General features: G+C 33.2%; 1 protein-coding gene across 1 annotated transcript in view; it reads left to right on the top strand.

Annotated features, from left to right (window-relative positions):
• Positions 1 to 3,625: 3,625 nt before the first annotated feature.
• The window catches only part of LOC140445668 (TAR DNA-binding protein 43-like), a 47,570-nt gene continuing 40,696 nt past the window's right edge, over positions 3,626 to 10,499 (top strand). Inside the window, exon 1 of the mRNA XM_072537907.1 lies at positions 3,626 to 4,080. Coding sequence (XP_072394008.1) covers positions 3,831 to 4,080 — 250 coding nt within the window. The 5' untranslated portion in view covers positions 3,626 to 3,830. The remainder of the gene's footprint in view (positions 4,081 to 10,499) is intronic.

The raw sequence follows: 10,499 nt of genomic DNA, 5'->3' as shown, positions 1-10,499 counted from the left end.
TTCTAGAATTCTCCGTGTCCACCTGTTGTCATTATATCGGGCTACGTGACCTGCCCAGCGCCATTTCATTTTTGCAATTTCTTCCACAATATCCCTAATCTTCGTTTTGGTAAGGGCTACTGTCTCCAAGCCGTAAGCACAAACTGGTAGTATGCATGTGTTATACACCTTTTTCTTTAAGTTTACAGGAATAGAGGTGTTTTTCAAGATATATGCTAATTTGCCAAAAGCGCCCCATGCCAGTTGTGTTCTTCTTTTAATTTCAGCATCTTGATTTGGTTTTCCTAGTTTGATAACATGACCTAGATATACATAATAATCAACATTTTCTATGGTATGATTTTGTATTGTTATATTTGTCTGGTCTCGACTCAGTATTTTTGTTTTGCTGTAGTTCATTTTTAAGCCTACCGCTCCTGAAACTGCATTTAATTGTTGTAACATATCATTTAGTTCTTGGATATTATCGGCTATTAGAACTATGTCATCTGCGAATCGCAAGTGGTTTAATCTGGTGACGTTGATACCCTTATTGTTCCATTCTAGTTTCTTAAAAATGTCTTCTAGAGCAAGGGTAAATAGTTTGGGAGAGATGGTGTCTCCTTGTCTTACTCCCCGTTGTAGTCTTATGGGATTAGTTTTTGTGCTTTCGTCCAGCTTTATCTGCATGGTGGCATTTTCATATATGTTTTTAATTATGTTAGTGTATCTTGAATCGATACGTGCATTTTCTAGAGATTCAAGCACTGCCCATAATTCGATGGAATCGAATGCTTTATGGAAATCGACGAACGCCATCGAGAATTACCGACCAATATCAGAAATAGTAAACCAATAATAGAATCATGGGGGGTAAATATAATCTATTTCTCAGTGACGTTGTGCGTATTCCGTCGCCAAGTTAACTGGCGTTTGCAATATTTATTCTGTGCTAATAATGTCTTTTCAATTAATAAGAATAAAATTAATTCTTTTTTATACATATTTCGATGGTCGGATTCGTTACTGGAATATTTTCAAAATCGTGTATTTTGTCAAAGTGTGTAGAATGGTTAAATATTAAAAACACTTTCTGAATCACTTAACATTTAAAATTAGAGAAAATTGTTTTAAATTAATGTGTTACAAAATATCTTCGAACTTTGACATACATTTTCCAACATTAGTTTAATTTACAATGTTTCAGTAATGAATCCGGCCGACATTCATAATAAAGTTTTATTGAATATTTTATATTACATTATTCAAATTTATTTCTTAAAGTTAACAAACTGTGACGTATTTTTATCGAGTTTTCTTTAATAGTTACTGAAACTAATCTGTCTGTTTATTTATCTGAATCTTATATATGTGCGTGTCCTACTGTGACATACGAGTAGGTACATCAAATGGTATCGTGGTATCCTCAAGCTGAGCTAAAGTTTTCTGTGCCAGCTGTTGAAAGATTTTAGATTTTTTTGATAAAGAGCTTTCATGGATTGTACAAAACAATGATTCCATTTTTAGTGTAGCTTCCCACAATTATTCGTTTGGGTACAAAAGATAACCTTTAGAGATTGTCTGTAGCCAATCTGATTCCATGTATGTCTCATAAGTTATACTATATTTATGTTTGAATTTGTATTAGGGATGGGAAAAACCTACCCTTTTTAACCGAAAACCGGTTTTTTTACTTCGCAATAACCGGTTTTATCGGTTGTTTTTTTTGTCCCGGTTATAACCGGTTTTTTATTTATAAAGTAAAAACCGGTTATTAGGTTTTTACGGTAATTAGGATTAGGTTAGGTATTATTTTGGATCCCAATCATAATTATTATTCTCAAGTAATTATTCCAAACAAAACCATAATTCAAATTTTAGTTTATTTTATAAATACAGAAGCAAACTGAAAGTGCATACTTGTAACCTGTTGGATTAAAAAAACCGAAAACCGGTTTTTGGAAAAACCGGTTTTTTTGGCCGGTTATAACCGCCAGGTTAAACCGTAAGCAAAAAAACCGGTATAACCGAAAACCGGTGTTTTGTCAAAAACCGCCATCCCTAATTTGTATGCAACAAAACCAGAAACATACTTCAAAGAGTACCGATGAATTTTTTCTTTCACCTCATAATTGTCTGCGACTTTCACAACGTCATCATCAATTATATGATCATCCAAGTAGTGAGCTTCTATAAATGTATTTTGAAGTATTTTGTCCTCTTGAGACTAAGATTCTTTGAAACCTTTAGTTTTTTCTACCAAATTAGCCAACATTTTTTGTGTAAAGCAAATATCTTCTGACGCCGAAATATCGCTTGGTAATTGAGGACTTTCTATTTAGCTGTTACTTACGCAGTATTCACTAGTTTCAATATTATTGCGACATTCTGTAAAGATCACCGCCGAATGTTTTCCTAAAATATACCACCTTAATCTATACCTATTTAAAATCTCTTGTGGAAGGATGATCATTTGCACCACCCATTTCTCGAATATAAGAAAAAAGGTTCTCTAGCACGTCTTCATTCAACCTCGAAGTTAAAATATAGTCAACGTTGTATTTTGCTTGTAGGTAAGAAAGTAACTCTTTCAGATATCTATTAGTAAGCAATATCCCTTTTTGAAATGGAATAAGTCCTTTATGTTTACCAACCCGCATTGAATTGACCATTTCTGACATTTCATCCAGTAGACGTGACTGCTTATCTACATTTTTACCATTGTTTCATTGCGTTTCATATGCATTTCGTGTTGGAGAATTGACAACGAACTTTCATAGAGAATTTAATAGATCAAACCAATCATTAAATGGCTGAAAAATTACAGCAGCTTCTTTCCAGTAACTATCTTTTGGCATAAGTCCATTTTCTCCAGCACAACTAATAGCTTCTGCTACATAATTTGGCAATAACTGAAGTGCAGCTCTCAGTCTTTGCTTCATAGAGCCTTTTAAACAGAGATGATGTAGTGTCAATTTATGCGCAATTGTCAATTCTGAAGTTGATATATTTAGTAGCGCTTCAAAGTAATCCTTGTTGATTATTTTAATGTCAATAATAAAACCATGATCAATTACATGGTTTCGGTCAAGTATGTGAAGGATCTGCAAAAACAAAAATATTTAAAGTCTTATCACATTGGAGATTAATTTTGTAAAAACAATTCATCTACCGCACGATGAACAAATACATCTACCGGGACAGGGAATCCTACATCTCGAACACCGTAGTACCCCATGGTACAATGAATACACATTCATTGTATTCATTGTACCATGTATATTCATTGTACCATGTTAGTACCCTGTACTGTTGCTTCGCAGGTGACGTCATGCGCGAAGGAGTACACATTTCTATTCCTTGAGTAGCGGTATTTGTGTATCGTGGTAGCATGATAGCATTTTCATCTCAGACAATAGGTATTCCAGAAAAACTGACATTTGTGTTAAATTATTTGTGTACGTTTGTGTGTAAATACAAAAAAAATATTATTCTGATGTTAAGCTTGACGGGCTTGGCAAATGCGCTTTTCAAGAAATGAACTGAACATTCTTTAATTTAATAGGTTGGTAATAGCCAGTAATAGCGGTTGGTATTTTGGGAAAACAACTTTTGTGTTCATATGTCTGTGATCTGTGATATTGACATTTCCGGTTTCCGGTTTGGTTTATTTCTTTTTCTGTCGTTTGTCTGAGACGAGAATCATAATCTATTTTTCTGATAGAAAAGTTACACATTTAGGAAACACCGTTCGTATTTAACTATTTATCAGTACATAAAATAACGTGGGAGGATAGCATCCGTAGTTCTAATAAAATATTTAAATTGCTCGCCATAACATTTCTGTCAATATGGTTGTAGAATACGTGCAGGTAGCCGAAAATGAAGATGAAAATCCAGTTGAACTACCTAGTGAGGAGAATGGAACCTTGTTGTTAAGTACTGTTACAGCACAATTCCCGGGAGCATCTGGTTTAAAATACAAAGTATCAGCTGAAAATAAAAACTTTAGAGGGGTTAGACTTTCTGATGGTATCCTCCATCCACCACCAGACGGTGAAGGGTGGGGTGAAACTGTTTTCTGTTGTGTGTATCCGAAAGGTAAGTACAATTAACTTTAGAATGAGCGTTAAAAAGATATGTTAATACCAACATACAATTATAGAATTCCGGAGAGTCATCTGAGAGCTTAATTAAAATATTGTAAGTCTTCACTGAAGAGTAATTGACATAAAAGACCGCGGTCAATAATTTTGGCAAACATTTTCACATATCAATACCTCTAATAATATAATTAAGAATTCATCATCATCAGTGGTGTTACAACTCTTTGTGAGTCTGCCACATTTACCTTTTTCTTCTACTCTTGTTATTTCTGCGCTCAGTAGTGTTATTGCCCGCTAATTCTCACATCTACATAGACTGCTCTTTTTTGGTATCTTAATGATTACACTTTCCATTCTTTGGTAGTTCCTTGTCGGCCTGTTAAAGAGTTTGTGTAACATTTTGTCAGTTTTTAGTTGTTTCAATGTGTTTTGTATTTCTTTTTTTCATGTGCTAACTTTTAACTTCTGTATTGTATTTTATTTTATTTTCTTCATCTATATGTGGTGTTGCCCCATGTTTGGGGTATATCTCTTCTAAGTGTTCTTTCCATCTTTGCATTATTTCATGTTCTGCTTTAATTATATTACCTTGTTTATCTTCGATTTGTTTTCTACTTTTTAGTGTTTTTAATGTTAAATTTCGTATGATGGTGTATTGTGTTTTCAGGTCGTTTTTTTGCACAGCTCTTTTTCAGCATCATTTATGTAATTCCTTTCATCTTTTATGGCTTGCTTTTTAATTGCTATATTTTTTTCCATGTACTTTTTTTTCTAGCCTTTTTCCTTGTAACGTGTTTCAGGTTATACATTTCCTTTTCTGTTTTCCCTTTTTTTTCATTCCAATCCATTTGCAGTTTTTGACCTTCCTTCCATCCTATGGCTCTACAGCCCAATTCGAGCCCTGGCCTCCCTCATCAAATCTCTCCAACCATTGTGGTCTGTAGCCATTCTCCTCCACAATTGACTACCAAGGAGATTATTGGCATCCTCCTCCTGAATGACCAGTAACAGGAAAAACCAGTTGAATGCTGTTCAAATTTCCTGGTGCATCATCAGAAAGCCACTTGGAGCACATCCCTATCATTACTAAATTTTTATTTTGGCCACTACAGCCGTCAGTCACTAATCTCAAAACCTGTGTTCCATCTCCAAAATTAGTTTTTCTTAGACAATCATAGACTGCAGGGCATACTTCATTAGACCCTTTTCCATATTCATTTTCTGTCCAGTAGTGTGAAAATACACATTGGGTTTAGTTTTTGAACATCCATGAACTATGGTAAAATTGTAAAAGTACAACTGTCTGGAATAATCTACTGATTGGTCAGGTATTTTCGGCAGAACTAAATTCTTCTGGCAGTCAAATTAAAGTGTTAAGTCAACTTATTTTTCCTTTAATAGCTGAAAGAACGCTTTAGATCTACCTTTGTGTACTTTTTCATTGGTGATCAATTTTGTTTTTTCTTCTTCATTTGTAGTGCGTTTAATTTGTTCAGAAAACTGCAAACATCAGTTTGTGGAGTGCCAAAACTTAAATTGTATTTAGTGTTGAAGATAGAATGAAAATATGATTCTTTAATTTTAAGTTCTGGAGAAACTGACTGATCATACAACCTAAGCATTTTCTTTATGTTTAAGTTGGATGGTAAATACCAACGAGTTGTAATTGATTGACAATAGTGTGCTTCAACACATTTAAACTGGCCAATGAACTTTTGAACTGATTGATTTTTTTACAAAAAACTTATTGACTTTATCTCCGCCATGTTTCTCCACTAGTAAATTAGCAGATTTCGCATAATTTTTCATTATAAATGCTATTCTATGTTTTGTAATGCCTAATATTTTGCAAAAATCTTCTTGGCATACAGGTATTTGCCCAATTGGTGTTTTTATGTTTAACATTTTACATTGGTAGTTTTTGGTTCATGGGAATGGTTTTTCGAACGAAGGTGTTTGCATGTTTGTACAGTACAGTGTTTTAAAATAAATGCATCTTGGACAAGTTTATTTTTACCTGAATAAAATCAGTGAATCAGGAGTGAAAATCCTGAATGTCTTTCATTTTTAATGTTGAACATCTAAAGGACTACTTGAGTGAGCATACACTGGAAACTCCGGCAGACTTTTTGCCAAGTATCTACAAATAAACCTATTTTATTAAATTCTCATGAAATAAACAAAATATTTTTATTACCTTTTTACTTTTAAAACCTTTTTCTATTTACTAGGATCACGGCTTCACTTTTGGTAATAACATTTGTTATATAGGGGCACCAGTGTTACTGATACATCCATATTATCCACCGTAAACTTAATAATAGTGTACTTTACCACTAATTTGTTTAAAATACTCTTTAAAAAACATCCGTTTCAAAATGAAAAACACAAATTACCCGCCACAAACGACCGACCAGGAGAATAAATTCACACTATAAAACACGTGAATTCATCTGTATCCTGATGTTGTTCGATTTTGCCGACTTTGATAGCAACTGGAAATTGCGGACTTTGTAACTAACACAATTTTTAGTATTAAATTTCAATGAGATATTGCCAGATTTGATTCTGACTTTTAGTCGCTTCAGCATATTTTAAGCTATAAAACGGTGTATAAAACTCATTTTTACCAAAAATGGTGATTGCCAATTTTGATTCTAGACGAATCATATAAGAGATTGTTAGATAACTCAAATGTAGACATATTTATCAGCGGTTTAAGTCAACTTAAGGGGTCTCTGGTACTTTCAAAGTTTATTATTTTTGTATTATTGTATTTTTACTGTTATTGGGGTTATCCTGTTAATAACATTCTGTTAATATATCTTCTTATAAATAATAAAAAAAATAAAATCTCTCTAGTGTGTTTCCTGTGTGATTCTTCTGAGTATTCTCATCCCTACTTTTTCCAGCATCTTTTGTGTCAAAAAAATCATGAAAATAAACATATAAATTTTGACAAACCATTTTTTGTACAAAAATTAGCCTAAAACATATATAATAATTTCTAAACTTAGCTTAAGAACAAGTAAATACCTATACTCCAGTCGTCAGAGACGAAAATGCCACTGAGCCTCTAAAAATCATATGAACAAGCTGAATTTTGCTGAAAATATTAATTTTGGGACTCCAGAAAAGATGCAAAAAGTTTACCACTTTTACCTCGGTGCTTTCCCCTAAAACCCCCCTCGAAAGGAGGTAAAAACGCAAAAAATCGATTTACCGATTTCCAAAAAAATGCTTATAACATTGTTTAAAATTATCTCAGCTACATTTTTTATTTGAACCATTTTTTTCTATGGTGTACAGATTCTTGGTAAATCGATTTTTTTGCGTTTTTACCCGCTTTCGAGGGTGGTTTTAGGGGGAAGTTCGGTGGTAAAGGTGGTAAACTTTTTTGCATCTTTTTTGGGGTTCCAAAATTAATATTCTCTGCAAAATTCAGCTTGTTCGTATGATTTTTAGGGGTCAACTCTCTGACGACTGGACTACTATTATAAATTTAAAAATAAAATCGAATGAACAAAAAAAAAGGTAACTAAAACAAAATTGCTTTAACCTAATTTTTATCGATATACCTTAGATATCATGGTATAATAAACGACAAAGGTAACATATTGCGCACGCCGCATGAACGTCGGCCAGGGAGTGACGTCACCCGCAGCGTAATCAGTTAGAAACTAGCATCCGTAGAGTGGAGTTATCAGTTTCGAAGTTTTCTCACAGTTATATTTTTAATTTTTACGATATGTGTTGTGAGGTTTTTGGCTGTCTTTGATAACAAGAGCAAGCGAAATCGTTGCCCTGACACGAGGTTTTTTCGTTTCGCTAAAGAGGAAAATCTAATTACACAATGGGTGCATGCCACCGGTAGGAAAGATAAATTTAACAAAAGACGGCTTATATTTGTTCAAAACATTTTACAGAGACTGACTTTTATGTAAATCTTAAGCATCAACTGCTGAATTATCGGCCGAAAAATTGTCGGGGTTTGAAAAAAGATGTTGTTCCCAACAAGAATTTTCCTATGATGAAACCTGAGGTCTGGTGGGGTAGAAGCGCAAAGTAAATTTTGCAAAGATTGTCTGACATGATTTCAACAATGCGAGTTAAAAGCAAGAAATCATTGCTTTCGTTCCAAAAAGGTAACACAATATATCAAAGTAAAAACACATTTATAACATTTTTCAAAACATTGTAGGTATTAACAAAAAGAGAAATCAAACGATTTCTACTTAGCGAAACCGAATTCAAATCTTAACCACTGTGTTTATTAAAATTTGCGAATCAAACAGCTGGATAAATTACTCGGCAAGGGAATCTAAAATTGCATTCCACAAGTCGTTCATCCTGGTCAAAATTCGAAGTGAATTCAGTTTCTGGTACTTCAAACGAAGTAAATAACAAAACAGAATGACGGTATTAGATTTTTGTTTTGATACAGTGCAGCGACAACTGCTGATACGTATTTCGACCTCCTTAGGTCTCGTCAGAACGGTATAGTCACTGCTCTGAACCAAAACAAAAATCTCTCCCGTCCTAGACAATAGTTATTAAAATAACTATATACGGACGTAACTACGCCATCTAAAAACAAATCGTTTGATTTCTCTTTTTGTTTTTAGATGGCGTAGTTACGTCCGTATATAGTTATTTTAATAACTATTGTCTAGGACGAGAGAGATTTTTGTTTTGGTTCGAGCAGTGACTATACCGTTCTGACGAGACCTAAGGAGGTAGAAATACGTATCAGCGGTTGTCGCTGCACTGTATCAAAACAAAAATCTAATACCGTCATTCTGTATTGTAGGTATTCTTATATATTAAATAAGGCTTTGCAGTTGCTGCTTGAAGATGTAGGCAAACGATATAATATAAACTACCTTTTGACGAGGCGCGTAAATCAAGATCCCTTGGAGAATTTTTTTGGGGTCATAAAATCGAAAGGTGGTTTAAACGATCATCCAACTTCTTCAGATTTTAAATAGGTAATGAACTGCGTTCTTATTTAATGGGAAAAAACGAATATGCCTTTTTAAATTACTGTAATGTAGAGGACGATGGTACTCCTACATTAACTATTAGCGGTAGTATGGTAGAAAAGCTTGCTTAAAAAAAACAAACATTGACACCAATCCTGCGGATGGAGATGACATAGTCCTCTGTAAAGAACTCGATGATTTAGGATACCATGGACTTGGACATTTAGGAGGATTTATTTGTAGCAAGCTTAAACGCAAGTTACCAAATTTAACTAACCAAAAGTCAACGTCTTACGCCTGGACCAATCATTTGACAGAAGGTGGACTATATAAACCTTCTATCGAATTTATGGCTCATTTGGAAAAACTGGAGATACCATATTTACTAGCAAGCAATATATTTCAAGTCTGTTGTCCGCAAGTGTTAATATTGATTGTCCTCAAGATGATAAGAAAATATTTTTTCGGTCGTGTGTGTACTTCCGTATAAAAGATTTTAATAAAAAAATGGTTTTAGCCACCTACTAATAAACGAAAATACAAAAAACTATCGCATGATGTATATAATTTTACATTTTTAAACATAAATTGTTTAAAAACTGTTTTATATATAGTTATTTAGCAAGAATATTAACGCAATCGTAATATTTATTTGGAAAATTGGCATCCGACTTCTGTAAGTGACTGTTGTTTATTTAAATTTAAGTATATATTCACCAACTATGTATAATATAAAGATTTTGTTCCTTTTTAAAAGTTTATGAAAAGTGCAAGTATGTAGGTACCTAAATAAGTAGCTATTTTTTTTTTACAAATACCTTATTAGTTCTAATTCGCATAAAAATTAAACATATTTGACTAAGAAAACATGATAAACATGTGTTTTTATTTAAACTGTAACTAAGTTAAGAGTGCTTAGAGGAATGTGAATACTATGCTGCAAGTGACGTAGCTGCGCAAGGTTAACGCGAATTTGCACTTCGGAATAGATGGCCCTGCTTAGATATAGTAAAATATATTATTTTTGTTTAAAGCATGAAATAACCAAATACTCATTTAAATGTTCCATCGTAAAATTTCAGCGCCTGTCACTCAAAACATTTTTATAAATCGAAAAACTTCTTTCAACATTCACACTGGTTATCAGTGTATACTTATACTTTGCCACTACTGCTGGATCCATATTTATATCTTCAACATGTTCTCCATTTAAAATTGAAAATATTTCCTTCATCTTTTGAAACCTCTAGTTTTTTGTTAATACATCTTTGAGTTTTGTTACAACTGTCTGACCAATTTTTTAAGGGATACCTTCCATCTTTTTCTCAAAACTTTTTTTTGAATCGACATCTAATGACATTTGCTATTTCTCCAAATATTTTATTGTTTCATTCACAAAAAAAAGTTGCTTTTCATGAATTCATGTAATTCT

The sequence above is a fragment of the Diabrotica undecimpunctata genome, chromosome 7 (assembly GCF_040954645.1).
Source record: "Diabrotica undecimpunctata isolate CICGRU chromosome 7, icDiaUnde3, whole genome shotgun sequence".
Taxonomy (NCBI): Eukaryota; Metazoa; Arthropoda; class Insecta; order Coleoptera; family Chrysomelidae; genus Diabrotica; species Diabrotica undecimpunctata.
Note: the sequence above shows the minus strand (reverse complement) of the source record. Positions and strands in the feature narration are given on the sequence as shown.